General features: G+C 41.0%; 1 protein-coding gene and 1 pseudogene across 1 annotated transcript; both read right to left on the bottom strand.

Annotated features, from left to right (window-relative positions):
• Nucleotides 1-3661: 3661 nt before the first annotated feature.
• LOC144308859 (nuclear RNA export factor 2-like) lies at nucleotides 3662-19742 on the bottom strand. Its single transcript, XM_077889874.1, is given in 20 exon segments — nucleotides 3662-3919; nucleotides 4058-4118; nucleotides 12825-13007; nucleotides 13539-13611; nucleotides 14190-14231; nucleotides 14334-14450; nucleotides 14548-14606; nucleotides 14728-14835; nucleotides 14964-15019; nucleotides 15103-15171; nucleotides 15508-15643; nucleotides 17319-17428; nucleotides 17601-17708; nucleotides 17823-17911; nucleotides 18040-18109; nucleotides 18230-18310; nucleotides 18429-18533; nucleotides 18643-18727; nucleotides 19303-19431; nucleotides 19699-19742. Coding segments are annotated over 20 exon segments (1770 nt in total). The 3' UTR covers nucleotides 3662-3874.
• LOC144308235 (aspartate aminotransferase, mitochondrial pseudogene) lies at nucleotides 8508-11318 on the bottom strand (annotated as a pseudogene).
• Nucleotides 19743-20204: the final 462 nt, after the last annotated feature.

The following is a 20204-nucleotide window of genomic DNA, read 5'->3' as shown; positions in this document are numbered from 1 at the left end:
AGAATAGAATACATCTTTTGAACTTTAATATTTCTAATTAAACTTAAAGCAATTCGCTGTAATAAAAAATTGAACCTAGCACCAGTGTTCATTTATCAGTCACTGATTGCCGAAGGCATTGTCATGAAGAAAATTTAGTGACCCTTCAGAAATTACAGGGAAATTGAGTATTTTGCCTAGAGTGTACATGAAGATATGAAGCTTGTAATCAAGCTTTGAAGGGAAAGAAGATGTGAAAAGGCCCCTAAAATTTGGAGAAAATTAGAGGTATCAGGTAATGGAAGGTTAGTGTGACAGCATTAATAATGAAATGAAATATGAAAAAACATAGGAACAATTAATCTTGGCAGTGTCTATCTGGAAACCTTCAGTTCATTTTATATTTTTTCCTTTCTCTGCCACTTCACCCTATAGCTGAATATAAAAGTAGCAGCTTTCCTGTTATGCCCAGAAATGAAGAGACAGTATAGAGGAACTGAAGATCAAAGTAAAGAAAGAGATATTCCAAGAGCACATCCATCCTGGACCACAGGAACATGGCTGAGTTACTTCCCGTATTCTCCATAATTTTTTAAAAGTTTATTTATTCATGAGGGAGAGAGAGAGAGAGAGACTCTGAAGCAGACTCTGCACCTGGTGCAGAGCCCAATGAGGGGTTCAATCCACAAATGCAAGATCATGACTTGAGCTGAAATCAAGAGTCAGACACTTAACTGATGAAGCCACCTAGGTACCCCACTAAGTATAATTTTTATACTGAATATGAATCTATATTAGAGTTGAGGTACAGGGGAAGTAATGATTTACTAAAATCCTGAGTTCTATTAAGTACTTCACTCATTTCAGCCAAATTTTTCTTTTCCTTCAGATGGAAATAACACTAATACTCATGAAATATATTACTTTGGAGGTTAAGTAAAGGACTAGTGGTTAACTAAGTGTGTAGCCATTTTATACTCAGACGTTGGGCCTCAATATCAGATTTAATATCTCCTTTCTGATACCAAGAAACACTGTGACCTTGAGTATACAGACATGTTTATGAGGAAGACTTCAGGGTTAACATTTTCCCATAATCAGGGTACCAAGGGATTTGAGGAAATTAGCAGAAGAAGGAATAATTGGAAGACTGTGACATCTGAACTGGATAGAGAAGGAGGCTAAGGATGTGGAATCCTGGTGATGTAGGGAGAAGAAATAGAGAGGCCATGTGATGGGTTCTGTGGTCTCTTCCCATGAAAGAACTCAGTTTGGAGAGTGTAATTTCAGCCAGATACTGCAATTGCACACCAACATGTGAGACTGTCTCTATTCCTCATGATGTGACTGGGAGTATGCCCTGTGGTCACTGTTCTCTAGGTGAGGAGACTGAGACTTGTCTTTTATCCATTGAGCCATTACCATTGAGCCACCTCATGGAATGGCATGGAATTACTTCTTATGTAATGGCAATTATTCCCTTAATTAATTTTTCAAAGAAATTTACACACACCTGTGTGGATTCTTTGTGTACATGTACATAAAGAACTGAAAAGTGGCAAGTGGCAAGAAATAACTTATGTGAGACCTGTTAATAGCATAATTTCTAAACTGGTGGTATCTCACATGTGCCATCATTTATAGGATGGTAACTTGAAATTTTGTACTGCTATTATTTTAACTTCAAAAATTCTGCCTGCTTATGGTCTAAAGTCCAAACATACAGAAGGCGTGGAAAATAAGTTGCACAAGTGTCCCTTTCAACTCTTGCCTGTGATTCTGAACTGCTAATTGCTGATCATTGAAAGAGGTCCCACAGTACTGACCATAATGTGAGATTCTGTGCTATTGTTTGTGTGGAAGTGAAACTAAATGTCTGAACCTCCTCAAGCACATGGACCCTTGTCAGCTCTTTGACAAATGCACTGGGCCATTCTCTTACATCATACACAAAGATGGACTCAAAATGGTTGAAAGATCTAAATGTGAGACAAGAATCCATCAAATTCATAGAGGAAAACACAGACAACAACCTTTTTGAACCTAGCCACAGCAACCTCTTGCAAGATACCTCTATGAAGGCAAGGGAAACAAAATGAACAAGCAAAAATGAACTATTGGGACTTCATCAAGATATGAAGCTTCTGCACAGCAAGAGAAACAGTAAACAAAGCTAAAAGCCTACAGAATGGGAGAAGATATTTGCAAATGACCTATCAGATAAAGGGCTAGTATCCAAGATCATAAAGAACTTACCAAACTCAACACCCAAGAAACAAACAATCCAATCATGAAATGGGCAGAAGACATAAACAGAAATTTCTCCAAAGAACACATACACATGGCCAACAAGCACATGAGAAAATGAACCACATCACTTGCCATCAGGGAAATACAAATCAAAACCACAATGAAATACCACCTAACACCAGTGAGAATGTTGAAAATAACAAGACAGAAAACTACAAATGTTGGAAAGGATGTGGATAAAGGGGAACCCTCTTGCACTGTTGGTGGGAATGCGAACTGGTGCAGCCACTCTTGCAAACAGTGTGGATGTTCCTCAAGAGGTTAAAAATAGAGCTACCCTATGACCCAGCAATTGCACTACTGGGTATTTACCCCAAAGATACAGATGTAGTGAAATGCCGGGACACCTGGACCCCAATGATCATAGCACCAATATCCACAATAGCCAAACTGTGGAAGGAGCTATGATGTCCTTCGACAGATGAATGGATAAAGAAGATGTGGTATATATAAACAATGGAATATTACTCAGCCATCAGAAAAGATGAATACCCACGATTTGCTTCAATGTGGATGGAACTGGAGGGTATTATGCTGAGTGAAATAAGTCAATCGGAGAGGGACAATCATCATATGGTTTCACCCATACGTGGAATGTAACAGTGAAGAGATTACAAGGGAAAGGAGAGGAACTGAATGGGAAAAATTAGAGAGGGAGACAAACCATGAGAGACTCCTAACTCTGGGAAACAAGCAGAGAGAAAATGGGTGACAGGCAATGAGGAGGGCACTTGATGGGATGAGCACTAAGTGTTATACTATATGTTGGCAAATTGAATTTAATTTTTAAAAAAATGTAAAAAAAAAAAGTGTACCGGGCAAACAGGCTGACTCTTCCTCACTCTCAGGAGCTAACATGAGATCGCTCCCACCCACAGTGCACCTTCAGAGCCGGGGTGCGGGCAGTACAGTAGATGGATGAGAAGACAAATGCAAGCATGGTGAGAGGTGTGAAAGGCCCATTTCCCATTCACCTGTGTGCAAATCATAAAATTGTTGGTGGTATGCCTTTGAATGAATTTAAATGATTAGGAATAAACAGTAAAGTATGTGAGTCCTTATCTTCCTTTCCACCACCCTCACTAGCAGGAAACCCTTGTAAATCCCCTGTTGTTCCAGGTCACATGTCTGCTTCTAGAGACCTCCAAATAGAGCATGTGACTGAGTCACACTCTTTCCAAAGGCCAATCCCTGGGAACAGCATGTGTCCCCTCTCATCAGAATTTACTGCGATACTACCTATGGAGTCAAGCCTGGTGTACCTGTCAGGGACTGCCAGGGTGAATAATGTGGGAGAGAGGGCAAGGCCTTTCAGTCTCAGACCCATTAGCTCATGTTGGGACAGGGGACAAGTGATCCAGGACACACAACATTCAATCTACAGCATCACTCTTTATTATGCAAATAAACAGCAAACATGAGTGGGGAAAATACATGGAACAACTGATCCTTCAGGTGGTTATGATACCTGGCCTGCAAGGTAATTTTGGCTTCTTGGTCAGCCAGGCCTCTATCCCCAGTTATGGGCATGGCCTTAGACTAGAGAAAAGAGAAACAAAGATGATATGAACATCCAAGACTTCTTTTAGGTGATTTGTTTGAAGGCCTCCTCTGGGATCTTGCTTTCCTTCTGGAGGGAAGGAGTTGAGACATCAGAAGAGCCAGATCCCAGAGTTTCATCCCCAAGCCACCCAGCCTCCACCTTCTTGGCTTTTCCATGGCCCAGAAACACCCTCCTCTAGCCTGCTTAATGATTTCCACACCTCACCTTGAGCTTTGTGAAGACCTGACCAGCTTTGGTGTAGTCCCACTCGTTGTCCTCAAGGTACCTGGAGTGGGAGAACAGGTGATCTCCATTAGTACTGCAGCACAGACATGCTGACCATGCAATGCTTAATCTATGCTACTTTTTTGATGGGATACATATACTGGTATGAGCACAATGTGTAATGATGAAGAAAGACCTAGTGAAAATGACTATTACTAGCTTCCATACCCACTAGAATTAAAAAGTAGAGTTGTTAAATATGTATATATATGTATATATAAATATGCATATAAATGTATATATGTTAAATATGTATATATACATATATACATTTAAAACTTAACAAGTCATTTTAAAATACAATCATTTTAAATTGATTTTTAATATACATACCAAAGTATTCACCATTCTAAGGTGAATCAACTGCATTTCAGTGGCTTTCTAGTATATTCAGAAGATTTTGCAATAATCACAAACCCACAATCTAATACCAAAGCATTTTTTGTCACTGTAAATAAAACCCCTTACTCAGTAGCAGTCACTCCCTAGTCCCCCTTTTTCCTTGACCTTGATAATAATTAATCTGATATCTGTCTCAATGGGTTTGTCTATTTGGATTTTAAATATTTGGGTATTTCATATAAATCGACTCATACAATGTGTGGTCTTTTGTGCTTGGCTTCTTTTACTGAGCATAATAATTTTAAGGTCTATGCATGCAAAAAAATATATGAGAGCTTCATTCTATTTTATTGTTAAATAATATTCCATTGTATGGGCATAACACATTTTATTCATCCATAAATAGTTGGATGTTTGGTTTGTTTTCAATTTTTGGTTATTATAAATAATACTGCTATAAATATTTTAATATGTTTTTGTATGAACATATTTTTTCAATTCTCTAGTAGTAGACTGGCTGGGTCATATGGTAAACATATGTTTAATATTTGGAGATACTACCAAACTTTTTTAAAGTGGATATACATTTTCCACTTCTACCAGCGATATATGAGGGTTCCAATTTCTCCACATCTTTACCAACATTTATTTCTAGTTAAAAATTATAGCCATCTTAGTGTGTGAAATGGTATTTTGTGAAATGATACAATGGTATCATTGTATTTTGATTTGTATTTCCCATATGACTAATGATCTTTCCATGTGCCCTTTGGTCATTGACATGTCTTTTTTTTTTTTTTGATGAATGTCTTTTGAGATTTTTGATCATTTTAATTGAGATACTTTTCTTTTTTAAAAAAAAATTCTAAGAGTTCCTTCAATCACAAAAGGAAATTTAGAAGGAAATAAAATACTTGGAGGTTAAAGAGCATCCTATTAAAGAATGAATGAGTCAACAAGGAAATTACAAAAGAATCAAAAAATTCATGGAAACAAATAAAGTGAATGCACAACTGTTCAAAATCTTTGGGATACAGCAAAGGCAGTCTTAAGAGGGAAGTACATAGCAATACAAGCCTTTCTCAAGGAACAAGAAAAGTATCATATGCAATCTAAACACACACCTTTAGTAGCTAGAGAAATAACAGCAAATAAAGCCCAAACCAAGCAGGAGATGAGAATTAATCAGAGCAGAAATCAATGAAATAGAAACCAAAAGAATAGTAGAACAGATCAACAAAACTAAGAGCTGGCTCACTGAAATAATTAATAAGATCAATAAATCCCTATCCAGACTTATCAAAAAGAAAAGACAAAGGACCCACATTAATAAAAACATGAATGAAAGAGGAGAGATCACAACCGACACCAAAGAAATACAATCTGGAAGAAATGAATGCATTCCTAGAAACATATACACCAAAACTGAAACAGGAAGAAACAGGAAATCTAAATAGACCCATAACCAGCAAGGAAATTGAAGCAGTAATAAAAAATCTTTCCCCCCAAAAGAGTCCAAGGATGGATGGCCTCCCAGAGAATTTTACCAAATATTTAAAGAATTCATACCTATTCTTCGGAAGCTGTTTCAAAAAAAATAGAAATGGAAGAAAACTTCCAAACTCTTTCTATGCAGCTAACATTACTTTAATCCTAAAACCAGACAAAGACCCACCAAAAAGGAGGATTACTGACCAAAATTCCTGATGAACATGAATGCCAAAATTCTCACCAAAATACTAGCCAATAGGATCCAACAGTACATTAAAAAATTATTCATCACAACCATCCTGGAATGCAAGGCTGGGTCAACATCCACAAATAAATCAATGTGATATACTACATTAATAAAAGAAAGGACAAGAACCATATCTTTTCAATAGATACAGAAAAAGCATTTGACAAAGTACAGTATCCTTTCTTGATTAAAACTCCTCACATTGAAAAAAAAAAAAAAACTCCTCACATTGTAGGGATAAAGGGTACATACCTCAATATCATAAAAGCCATCTATGAAAAGCCCACAGCAAATATCATTCTAAATGGGGAAAAAGAGAGAGCTTTTCCCTAAGGTCAGGAACACAACAGGGATGTCCACTCTCACCACTGCTATTCAACACAGGACTAGAATTCCTACTTTCAGCAATCAGACAACAAAAAGAAATAAAAAGCATCCGAATTGGCAAAGAAGTCAAACTCTCGCTCTTTGCAAATGACATATTCTATGTGGAAAACCCAAGACTCCACCCCCAAATTGCTAGAACTCACACAGGAATTCAGCAAAGTGGCAGGATACAAAATCAATGCACAGAAATCAAGTGTATTTCTATACATGAACAATGTGACATAAGAAAGAGATATTGAGGAGTCAATCCCACTCAGTGCTTGGGTGCCTGCCTTCGGCTCAGATCGTGGTCCTGGGATCTGGGATCGAGTCCTGCATCGGGTTCCCTGCATGGTACCTGCTTCTCCCTCTGTCTGTGTCTCTGCCTCTCTCTCTCTCTCTGTCTGTGTCTCTCATGAATAAATAAATAAAATATTTAATTTAAAAAAATGTTTGATGAAGTCCAATTGGTCTAAATTTTCTTTTTTATTCTGTACTTTTGGCATTATACATCAGAAAATGCTGCCTAACAAAAACAGACACATAGATCAATGGAACAGAATCCAGAATCCAGATGTGGACCCTCAACTTTATGGTCAACTAATATTCGACAAAGCAGGAAAGACTATCCACTGGAAAAAAGACAGTCTCTTCAATAAATGGTGCTGGGAAAATTGCACATCCACATGCAGAAGAATGAAACTAGACCACCCTCTTGCACCATACACTAAGATAAATTCAAAATGGATGAATGATCTAAATGTGAGACAAGATTCCATCAAAATCCTAGAGGAGAACACAGGCAACACCCTTTTTGAACTTGACCACAGTAACTTCTTGCAAGATACATCCATGAAGGCAAGAGAAACAAAAAGAAAAATTGGGACTTCATCAAGATATGAAGTTTTTGCACAGCAAAAGAAACAGTCAACAAAACTAAAAGACAACCTACAGAAGGGGAGAAGATATTTGCTAATGACCTATCAGATAAAGGGCTAGTTTCCAAGATCTATAAAGAACTTATTAAACTCAACAGCAAAGAAACAAACAATCCAATTATGAAATGGGCAAAAGACATGAAGAGAAATCTCACAGAGAAAGACATAGACATGGCCAAGAAGCACATGAGAAAATGCTCCGCATCACTTGCCATCAGGGAAATACAAATCAAACCCACAATGAGATACCACCTCACACCAGTGAGAATGGGGAAAATTAACAAGCAGGAAACAACAAATGTTGGAGAGGATGTGAAGAAAGGGGAACCCTCTTGCACTGTTGGTGGGAACGTGAACTGGTACAGCCCCTCTGGAAAACTGTGTGGAGGTTCCTCAAAGAGTTAAAAATAGATCTGCCCTATGACCCAGCAATTGCACTGTTGGGGATTTACCCCAAAGATACAGATGCAGTGAAACGCCGGGACACCTGCACCCCGATGTTTATAGAAGCTATGTCCACAATAGCCAAACTGTGGAAGGAGCCTCGGTGTCCATCGAAAGATGAATGGATAAAGAAGATGTGGTCTGAGTATTCAATGGAATATTACTCAGACATTAGAAATGACAAATACCCACCATTTGCTTCGACGTGGATGGAACTGGAGGTATTATGCTGAGTGAAATAAGTCAATCGGAGAAGGACAAACATTATATGTTTTCATTCATTTGGGGAATATAAAAAATAGTGAAAGGGAATAAAGGGGAAAGGAGAAAAATTGAGTGGTAACTATCAGAAAGGGAGACAGAACATGAGAGACTCTTAACTCTGGGAAACGAACTAGGGGTGGTAGAAAAGGAAGTGGGCGGGGGTGGGGGTGACTGGGTGACAGGCACTGAGAGGGGCACTTGATGGGATGAGCACTGTGTGTTATTCTATATGTTGGCAAATTGAACACCAATAAAAAATAAATGTATAAAAAAAGAAAATGTTTAATTCAAGGTCACAAAGAATTTACCCTTATATTTTAAGATTTTTTTTAAAAGTAAGCTCTATACCCTATGTGGGGCTTGAACTCATGATTCTGAGATCAAGAGTTGCATGGTCTACTGACTGAGTCAGCCAGGTACCCCTCTTTTAAGATTTTTTTGGGGGTCTGCAGTAACTTTAACAGAGAAACCAGGCTGCAATAAGTCTATGTGTTTGGAGCAGATGGTGGTTATCTTTTCAAAGGGTGAAGTGTTGTTATCCCAGTTGCCAGCACACAAAGATCAAAACCAAAGCTCAGATATCCTCTTTCTTCGTTCTGCCCTACATCACCAGCTCATGATATGAGATGAGAGACTACACAACCTCACTGAATTAAGTAAGAGGTCCAATTGGGTAGAGGCGACATCCTGACAGGAGACAATTAAATGATCATTGAAGAGGATGCTGATTATAAAGTACAGTTACCTACTCTCTGATACTCTTTGATGAGGAAGGTGAGGATATTGGATGAGAAGTAAATTATATTCTTCATTCTTTAAATAAGTTAATCCTATAGGATTGGGTTGATGGTTAATCAAGCAGTAGAATAGGATGAAAATCTAGACTAGTTATATAGATCTCTGTGCTTAAAGAAAAGAACAGCAATGATAAAGAAGTGAGGAACATTAAAATGTCTGAAAGTATTAAAAAGAAGAGCACTTTTTTCTTAAATAAGACAGGAAACAGCATCTTTTATTTTCCTCACTGCAATGGCAGCAGACTTACTGGTTTTCATGAATCATGATTTCTGAAAGTTTGTTGATAAGATTGCTTAATCACAGGAGGACAAACATGAGGCTGATTGCTAATGTTAGAACTACATCTTCCCACAAATCCTCTTGTAGGTGCTATTCTCATGCTGGCTCTACAGAGGTACCCTCAGCACCAGAAGGTGCTTCAGTTAAAGCCTCTGCAATGACATGATTGACAGGTTTTTTGTGGGCTATGTCTTTCTTGTACATGTAAACTCTTTTGGTTCAGCTGGAGTTAAAGATGAGCAGGAGTTTGGTTTTGAGAGACAAAGTTTCAGACACCAGCCACACATGCCTCTGCCCTATTTCATTACATGTTCTTTTCTGAGAAACACATTCAGTGATTGAGTGTTAAGTCCTGTGGTTGAGAGAAATGACCTGCTCACCACCATCCACCCCCCGTTTTTCCCTCCAAGTGAATCTCACAACAGTGAAGGCTATAGATAGGAAAGTTGTCTGTGTTTCCTTTTAACCAGGGAAATTTCTTGGTGACCTTGTGAATGGCATGGGCAAGATAGTCCATGTTCCCCAGGGTGACCCCTGCCACAGAGATGTGGCCATCCTTTGTCATGTAGATGAGAACTCCTTGGTCATCCCCTCCACCTGTTCAGGCTTTATTCTTGTGAAACAAAACCTGCCAATCTGGTCAGTGATGTGCTGTCAGTAGTGGGGGGAGCCTTCCTTCTTGAGGTTGGAGACCAGCTGAGTCCACATGCTAATGATGTGTTGGGCTATGCCTTTTACTTCCTGAAACTATTATTTTGGGGATCCCTGGGTGGCTCAGTGGTTTGGCGCCGCCTTCGGCCCAGGGCGTGATCCTGGATTCCCGGGATCGAGTCCCATGTCAGGCTTCCTGCATGGAGCCTGCTTCTCCCTCTGCCTGTGTCTCTGCCTCTCTCTCTCTGTGTCTCTCATGAATAAATAAATAAAATCTTAAAAAAATATATTGTTTTCACAGGTCAGGGCTGATTGGATGGTCAAGGCAATCCAGGCTCCGTTGATTGGAGAGTTGGAATACATGAGACGAAACAAGATCTTCAACTGTTACTCCACTCTTTTGGCTTCATCAGTGTCTTTGCAGACCACAGTGAAAGCTCCCACATGCTTACTGTATAAGCCCAGGTTCTTGGTATAGGTTTGGCAGAGACAAACATTAATGCCCTGCTCAATGAAGATGAAGTGGCATATAGCCCAGGCTTCCTTGTTGCAATCACCACTGGCAAAGTCTTGGCAGGCCATGCCAAAAAATGCAAAGAGATTATTTTTCTTCACGATTGTTACTACTTCCTTCTATTGCCCAGGATGAAGTCCACTCCTATGTGATTGTGGGCACAGGCATGCAGGAGAAGAACATTTTACTGTAGCATTTTTGAAATGTCCTTTATAGTGCCTATGAAGTCACAGATGCATGTCTTGGTTCTTAGTGTTGATAACCATGTAGCTGCATATCAGTGTCCCTAAAGAATGGATGTATGATTTCCTAGAATTCTTTGGGCAGAAAGACATCTCTGCTGAACTTAAAAGATCTTTGCAATAAACTATCTCCAACCTTCAATTCCAGGTTCCAGAAATGATCTGCATAGTGACATATTGTCTACTTTTCAACACTTCATTGTTCTCAACCAGGGTTAGTTCTGCAGATGCCTTACAAAATTCAGCTAGTTCCATAATGGGCAGGTATTCTTTGTCCAAAATTTTTGCAGCAATGTAGCTCTTTGCCTTCTGGACACTAAGGAGCACATAAGTCTTTCCATTATCATCCTGGTAGGCACCAACTCCCAGATTCTTTTTTTTTTTTTTTTTTTTTTTTGCTGTTGGTGTCTCTCTTAAAGGCTTCTGTGACTCCCAGGATGGGCTCTGGGGGCACAATCTCCACATGGATTCACCAGGAGCTGGCTCTGGCAGAAGTCATGGCAGTGAGGCTTGGGTCAAAAGCAGTGATGATCCCAGAGAGGATGTAGCTGGGGTGTGTAGGAGGCCCATAGTGGGTGGTGAGAAGATAGTGGGTAGCTGAGAATGGAGCAGCAGGCACAGACATCTTTTTAAATATTTTTAGTAATTTGTTTGTATATGGTGTGAGATAGGGGTACAAATTAATTCTTTGGTGAGTGGATGTCCAGTTGTTCCTTAACTAGTTGTTGAAAAGACTATTCTTTACTCTGAATATTTTTGGTCCTCCAGTTGAAATTAAATTGTCCATAAATGTGAGGGATTTTCTGTGTGTGTGCACGTGTGTGTATACTTTAATTTTATTACATTAATTTATAAGATATCTTTAAGTCAGTACCATATAGTGTTGATAATTTTAGCTTTGTAGTAAGTTTTGAAATAGGGAAGTATGAGTCTTCCAACTTTGTTCTTCAAGAATATTTTGTCTATCTGGGTCCATTTCCTTTTCATATGAATTTTAGGATTAACTCATCAATTTCTATAAAGAAATGAGCTGGGATTTTTATATGAAATACACTGAATCTGTATATTAATTTGCGGTATATTGCCATCTTAACAATATTAAGTCTTCTGATTCAGGAGTATGGGATTATTTCTACTTACTTAGGTCTCTTAAAATTTACTTCAACAAGGTTTTGCAGATTTTGGAGTATACATTTGGTATTTCTCTTGTTAAATTTGCTTCCTAAGTATGTTATTTAAATTTTTTATTGAAGTATGGTTGACACACAGTGTTACATTAGTTTCAGGTGTACAACATAATGATTTGATAAGTCTATACATTATGCTATGCTCGCCATAAGTGTAGCTACCATCAGTCACCATAAAATGCTACTATAATACCATTGACTATATTTCCTATGCTGTACCTTTTGTCTCTGTGACTTATACATTCCACAACTGGAAGCCTGTACCTCCCACTCCCTTTTGCCCATTTTAAAAAAGGTTTTATTTATTTATTCATGAGAGAGAGAGAGAGAGAGAGAGGCAGGGACACAGGCAGAGGGAGAAGCAGGCTCCTTGCAGGGAGCCTGACATGGGATTCGATCCCGGGACTCCAGGATTACATCCTGGGCCAAAGGCAGGCGCTAAAGCATGGAGCCACACAGGGATTGCCCCTTCACCCATTTTGACCACCTCCCCACTCCCCTCCCCTCTGGTAACCATCAATTTGTTATCTGTATTTATGGGTCTTTTTCCTAAATATGTTATTTTTCAGTGCTGTTATAAATGGAATTATTTACTCAATTTCATTTTTTGATCATTCATTACTAGTGTATAGTAATAAAATTTATTTTTGTATATTGATTTTATATCTAGAAACAATGTTGAATGTGTTTATTAATTCTAATAGTTTTTTATTTTCCTTAGGATTTTACATATATATGCTCATGTCATCTGAACATTATATTATTTAAAAATTATTTACATATGTCACAATAAAATTAATATGTATTTTTTATGAGATTATTTTTTGGAAGCACAACATCCAAATAGTTATTTTGTTCAAATTAACTATAGTTCCTATTATTCAATCCTTCACTTTTTCATTCTTCCCAGCTCCCTCCTATCCCTAGAGACTCTAAGCACTCACTTCTGAGACCACTGGAGGTTTGTTCCAGACTGAGCAGAGAAAGCCTGCACCATTTCCTGCTGCTTCTGGGAGAAGGTAGGCATGGAGCTTGTGGAGGGCATGGGCACTGGAGCGGAGAAGGTGCTTTGTGTTTCTTTGGTCCTGGCATTTCCCACAATGAGTTCATCATTCACGATGTGCAGACTAGAAGAAAGTTGGGTCCTCAGACAACTGGAGAAATGGATAAACTCCACCCCCAACAACCATCCTGCTCCCCAATGTCACTCAGCAACCAGATTCCTTCCATATCCCTACTGTGCCTGATCCCTGGATTCCTTGATTGATACCTCTGGCCTCCCACAGAGCCCACTTTTGGAGGGACTGTCTACCAGATTCACCAGACTTATAGATTTAATTCTAATGTATATACCCTTTATAGCAGCACAAAGAATGGTCACTCCAATCCCTATTTTCAGAACAATACATTGAGTCACTGAGGTATTATAACTTGACAAGATCATTCAGCTAGCTAGTAAGTGTTGAGGTCAGGAAAAGAGTCTGGTATTCTGACTCCAGAGTCCACACTCTTAACCACACTCTTAGACCTTTCCTTGGGTCTGCCTGTTGGCTTTCCACTGAGGAAACCTCTAGGCTGTACCACTATATTCCTACACCATTGTCCTCAGGCTGGGATGGGTGTTTGTCCCCATGCTGTACCCACAATACAGCACTTACCTGGAATTGCTATCAGAAGTCAAGATGAAGGTCCGAGTGAAAGCATGGACAGAACCTTGAGAATTTCCTTCTACTTCAATGACAACAAACAGCAACATCCCTTTAGAGTTGTACTTTTCACACAACCAGTATTCCCCTTTCAGGGACTTACTTGATAATCTTGTAGCACCCTTATGGGAGCCAGACAGGGGCAACTTTTCACTGGGAGGTAGAAGAGGGCTTTAAGGACTGAGAGGGCAACAATAGGGATAATCAACTCCCAGGGATAGGACCCCCAATATGTATCAGATCCTCTGACAAATACATGTTCACTTGATTCATTTCTTTTAGAGCAGCCCAAGATAAGGGTATTATTAGCCTCTTTTGCAAATAAGGAAACTGAAAGGTTATATATTTGACCCAAGATCACAGAGTAAGGAACTGAAATGAGAGCTATAAAATGCCACAGCCTGTGCCTCTAACATGTGAACTGTGTTGGGTCAGAAAGGCATGGATGTATGTCAGACCAGGATAGTCTGTGGGCAAGGTAGGATGGGAGAACACAACGGGAAGGGATGGAAAGGAAGCAACTTGGAAAGCTGGGAGAATTGGGAGGTAGTCCAGCCAGGAGGACATAATGGGGGATCTGGGGAGGACTCTACAGATACTTACTGTCCTTAAAAACCCCATTGACAGAAAAAAACGAGCATTGTTTCCTGAAAGGGGAGAATAGTTACTAAGGCTTTCAGTATCCTTCTAAACCTCCTACCCACTTCTGACTTTCTTGGTTGGCCCAAGGGAGGAAACCCATGCTCACCGTCTGGACGCTCAGGTCGACCACAAAGGAGTTAAGGTCATGCTGAGTTTTGGGCAACATATTGAGGGAGTCAACAATGTCATATTTTGTATGCTTTAGCAGTAGAACTCGCAGGACTTTGGGGGAAAGAAGGAAAGGTCAGGCCCATGGCCCCTATATATGTTCCCTTCACACCCCCTTTCCCATGTTGATCTTTTTGCTTTTCACATTTACCAGGGTCCTTGACCTTCTTAATATCCCTGCTATCCTTGAAGTATTCTTCTAAGCCATTTCTAGGAAAAATAGAGGAAAAGGAGGTGGTGGCCCAGGCAGTGTAGATGTTTACAGGAACTGATTATGTGTTTGCTGGGGAGACACATGGCCCAGGAGCAGAGTCTGAGCTGTGATACTCACAAGGCTGCATCTTCAGGGTTGAAGGGAGTGGTCAGGGAGAAACAGGCCTCATCATGGTAAGCATTGAGGAGACCCTATCGGTCTCCAGAGTCAAAGATCAAGTAATAGCTGAAGAAAAACAAAGACAATAGGCTATCTCTGTGATCTGGGCACCCAAAGGGACTTGAAAGCTCCTCTTAATCCATTAGCATACCTATTCCAACCCTCTTCTGCCTCATGGCCCCAAGGGTACTTACTGAAGCAGGAATTGAAGGATTAGATTCTTAAGAATCTCGGATCCTTTATAGCTTTCCTGGAATCAAAAGATATCTTGAAACTATGTGGTAGACAAAGCTTCCATTGTAATATCCTAAATCATGCTTGCTCCATCCTCACCTTACAATGCTTTATTATTTGGGGGGCTTCAGTGCAAATTACAGTTATTGCTGGTAACACCTGGCCAGCCTGAAGAAAGGAAGAGGAAATCAGAAGTGCAGACCATGGAGACTGCAATGGGTGAAAAGGGGCATATATAGGTGCAGGGGAAACAAGAGCTAGGGTCAGGTGTGAAATGGCCCCCAAAATTCTATCAGCAAGAATACAGTAGGAGTCTTCAACAGAGGGTCAGTCCTGTAAGACTCTATTATATATGCAACTTTGGGTAAATAAGTGAATGACAGAAAGTTTGTGAGTAAGGGTGTGTGTGTGTGTGTGTGTGTGTGTGTGTGTGTGAATGGGCATTTTCTAGGAAGAATGGTCATGCTTTTTTCAGGAGTCTATGCACCCCAATGGGTCAGATACAAAAACATAACCTATGTAAGTCCACCAAAGCTTCCCGCTGGTGTGAAGGTCATCACTGTTAAAAAGAGGAGACAATGATGAATGTAGGCACTTATCTTTCAGGTGTAACAATGTGGGGAAACAATCCCTGATAGCACTGTTCAAAACCAAAAATAGAAAGAAATGAACTGCAGTTTAATTTTAAAGGTTTTCTGTCTTTCCTTCCTCCTGGGTAACTCCTACCTAGACTGCCCTTGCTCTCTTCCCAATATCTCAAGAAGCAAGATTTGGAGCCCAGGCTCTAGGGATGCCTTCCCCTCCTGGCCTCCCTTCCTCCCCGCAAGTTCCAAGTCCCCACTAAAGGCTCAAGAGAGAAGAGGGAATGGGGTGGGAGCCCAGGGCTCTGTTACCTCACTAGGGGTCCAGCATTCTGCAGGACCATGATCTGCCGGCCCCAGTGATGGTCCTGGATGTTGGGCCAGGGAGGTGAGTGAGGCAAGACCCAGGGTACAGGGAGAGAGAGGGAGGGGGAAGAAGACAGAAAAGAGGGTAAAGGTAGGAGGGGAGAGGTAAGAGAGACATAGGGGACTAGAGACAAAGGATGAAGAGAAAGCAAAGTAAAGGGAAAGGAAAGAAGCTCTACCATGGTGGTGGGGGTCAGGAAGGAAGGAGAATGAGAAGGAGAAGAAGGAGAAAATGGCTCCATGGCTGCATCCCTTTCCTTCATCTGTCCTGGCAGGCCCTGGAACCTGAGGTAGGAATGGAAAGCATGCCAGTGTTGGGCTGGGGGCCCATTGGTGCTGTCTGAAACTGTCACCTATGTGAACTCAGTGTAAGCTGGGCATGGGGAATGAGTTAGCTATTTGGGCAGACCTTCCCCAGAAGGAGTAGAGGGTGAAGCCCCAGGTCAGCATGGTGATGAGGGTCTGTGGCCCTGTCTTATAATCACTGCCTTCCTTCCTGATGGCCCCACTGCAACTGTGCCAGGGGACACATTTTCCCACATTGTTCCTGGCACAATTCATGTCCAGTTCCTAGACTAAGGGATTATACCTGTGTCAGGTGATCTAGGGCTTCTCTGAAGGACCAGTCAGGATTATGTGATGTATGAAGGGAAGAAAAGGGGAAGTACTTCTGAGAGGTTTGTCTTCTCTCCTCAAGCACCTCTGCCATCCACCCTTCATTTATGCCTCAGGAAGCCCTCTGCTCACTGGCAGTCACCCACTTCTAGCCTCTCGACTCAGGGAACCCTGGTTTCTCTCAAGGAGAGGCCAGCTCCTGACATTGGGTGAGAGGAACATGACCTTGAGGAACAGCCCCCTAGGATCTTAGCCCTCAGCATGAGGCAGAAAAGCCATCATGGCAGCCTGGAATTAGAGAGTGGACCCATTTGTTTCAAGGGAAAGAGGGCTCCTCTTGGGGATGAGGAGGGAACCCCATCTCAGCAGGGAGTAGGAAGGCCTGTATCAGCATGAGGCCCTGGGCTGGAGGACCCTTGTCAGTTCAGGTCACAGTATCTGGCTCAAGCTGGTCACTCCTGGTCCTGGAGAAGATGATCCTTGCTTCCTGGAGCATTCTCATGGGAAAGAATGCTAGAGACAGCTGGGTGCAGAGTGAGGAAACAGAGCCCACGCCAGGAGAACAAGTGAGTAGGTCATAGGAAGGAAAAGACCTCTAAGCACAGGTAAGGGACACAGAGAGAAGTGTGAGGGGGCCTTTGATCCTCCTAGAGGACCAGGGCTGCCACCTCCTGCAAGGGGGCACTGTCAAGGGTAATTTAGGCTCCCAAGGTAAAAAGGTCCCCAGGAGGGGTGACAAAAGTTACCACAGACCTTACATAGGTGTACTGGTTTGGGAAAGTGTTGCACAGAGGGTTCCCTTTCAGCCACAGCTCTTCAAGCTTCAGCCCTTTTATCTTGCATAACTCCCAGACTGACTGCACCTGAAAAATATGGGAAAGTAACTAGAAAAATGTTCTGGAAATAGACACCTGGACCCTTGAACATCTAGTCTCCACCTTCCTGCTCAGGTAACTTCTCTTGACACCTGTCATCACTCTGATGAGCATTACCACCCACTCTCAACCCCAAATTTAATATGCACCCCCTTCCTACCTCATTTTTTGAGAGGTTCAGACTCTTGATTGTAGGGGACATCTCCACAATGTCAGACAAGCCATCCAGCTGGTACAGTTTGTTCTTGCATAAGTTCAAGGACAAGAGCTTTGGGGGAAGAAGTTAGAGTGACATTTACTATCTAGGGACTCAGAGACAAATCTTCTCTCCACTTCATGTGTTCCATCCCATATAATACCAGCACTGGGCAAAATGCCTCACTTCGGGGAAATTCTCTTTGATGATCTGCAGGGTGGCAGCCATGCAGTTTCTTCGATTCAGGATTATATCCATATCATGGTCCATCAACTCTTCAAAAAGGTGGGAGGAGGCATCAGAAGGCTGAGAGGGGTCCAAGGCCAGTACCAAACTTACCCTCATTACCATCCCTAAGTGTCACACCCAAGAAGACCCCTAGAATTACTGCTGTCATTTGTACCTGGGTCAAAGCGGAGTTTATGGAGGTCAAGAGCTTTTTGGGAGATATCATAGTGTTTGCTCATGGTCAGCTGCAGAGAGGGATGGTAAGAGCCACTGTGAGTCTGTCATGGTGATAGGGAAACTGGGGCCTGGGAGAAGAAGAGGTAGGTCTGGGTGTTTGCACACAATGGGCCTTGTGTCTTAATTACCTTTAGCTGCTCCATTTCTTCTGGATCCAATTTATTCTGTACAGAGTAGGGTACAGCAGAGGGACTGACATGTATAGATAGCTACAAGAGGGGGGCAGTGGGATAAGCACTAGGAATTCTCCTTTAAGGAAGATGATCAGCCACTTTGGTCTGTGTTCCTGCCTTGGGACCAGGTATGGGTAATATCCTCAACACATACCTTTTGATTTTCCTCATCAGAAATCTTGCAGTTGATATCCTTCAATGCAGAGGCAGCACAAGCATCCTGGATAAAGAACTGGGCCCCGTCTTTTAAGTAATGGAACTACAGGGATTGAAGGCAACGGCAATAGTGTCAGAGGCCAGTGGCCTCTGCTTAGCTGTCTCTCCCCCTTCCCTGAGCCCACTCATCTGACTTCACCATTCTTTCTTACATCAACCACGGTGAAGGGGACACTGCAATGGCTTTGTATTGAATTTATTATCCATGTCTTGTTATACTTTATTCCGTAAGGAATCTAAGGATAAAAAGAAGGGATGGGAGAGAAGGGAGACAACAGGGCATTAAGACTGTAGAACAGACTCAATCTGGTGTTCTATTCTGACCTTCTACTGAGCTTTAAAAAGGCTTCCAAAGTAGGAACTATTGACATGATTTTAATTTTTTCTTTTGCTAGACATGGATTTTCTAATTTTTCCGTTCCCCCTATTTGAATATTTAACTCCCAAACAATCAAATTTAGATATTTAAAATGATATTCCTTTAATAAGTTTCCAGGAAATCCTGTTTATCCAACCAGGAATTTAGAGTCTACACCTTCACACTCATCATGAGCCAAATTGTGACATCTGGTGAGGAGTTGCTCCATATCCTTGGCAGTAGTCTCCACCTTTGCCTTTAGTCAACTTCCCATGACCTTCCTTCAGTTAACCTGTTCCCTTTGTATTGTTTGTGTGAACCTGCCCTCAGGTGATCAAGGATGTTAACTTCTCTTGTTCTCAACAAAGTTCCCAGCATCTCTATATGAGACCAACACAACTCTCCTTGACCTGCTTCTCCTGCACATTCCTTATTTTTTGTCAGGATACTTCCTGTGACCCTGAACCAGCCCCCTGAGTTTCCATCCTGCTTGTTCTCCATATCTCTCTCTGGAAATGCTCTGTCTTGGCATTCATTATGCCATTTCACACTGCTATTGTTGGGTTGGAAGGTGGAGACAGTGCTGTGGGGAAGTGGATAAAAGGGAGTGTCCATAAATATATAGAAATGCAATGAAATCTTCTATATAATTTCACTTCAATAATACCAGGTCTACAATTAGGATTACTCAGTTGTTATTCCAGTCCTATCACTCTTCACTTTCAGTGAGAGGAGAAAAAGACCATGGAGAACAAAAACTTTGCAGAGTCCCAGGGGCTGCTGCATGCAAACCAGGCTACCTGGTCACTTATTGTCTTATTTAGGGGTCCTACTGGGAACCCTTCATTACCATGTTTCTATCATCCTCCTGAAGGTGGAAAGGATGAAGCTCATATCCACATGTTCATAATTAAAGTTCCCTTTGCCAAAATTACCCTGGGAAGAATCCCCACCTTTATTTTTCTTTGAGGAGAGCTACCACCATCAATTTTATTTTAAATAAAAAATAAATTTAAAATCAAACTTATTTTAAAATTGAGAAAAAAATACAACTTTGAAGACACATTAGTGGTCTCATACCATTTACTTCATCTTGGCCTAACATCATGGTAGGGCAAGCAAAGTGTCAACCTGCTGGATAGAACAATCATACAAACAATGTATCAGTTGGTAGTAATACCAGTGGTTCTGCAGGAAGGGAGGATTAAGGCAATTAGATGATTAGAAACCAGATTTTCTTTTGGTTTTAACATTTAAGGTTCTCTAGGCTTATGTGTTGTACATTGTACATTAATTACTCTGCATTGCCTCAGAGCATGGTTATAAGGAAAGATCTATTCACTCCTGGTCATTCCA

The sequence above is a fragment of the Canis aureus genome, chromosome X (genome assembly GCF_053574225.1).
Source record: "Canis aureus isolate CA01 chromosome X, VMU_Caureus_v.1.0, whole genome shotgun sequence".
In the NCBI taxonomy this organism is placed as follows: Eukaryota; Metazoa; Chordata; class Mammalia; order Carnivora; family Canidae; genus Canis; species Canis aureus.
Note: the sequence above shows the minus strand (reverse complement) of the source record. Positions and strands in the feature narration are given on the sequence as shown.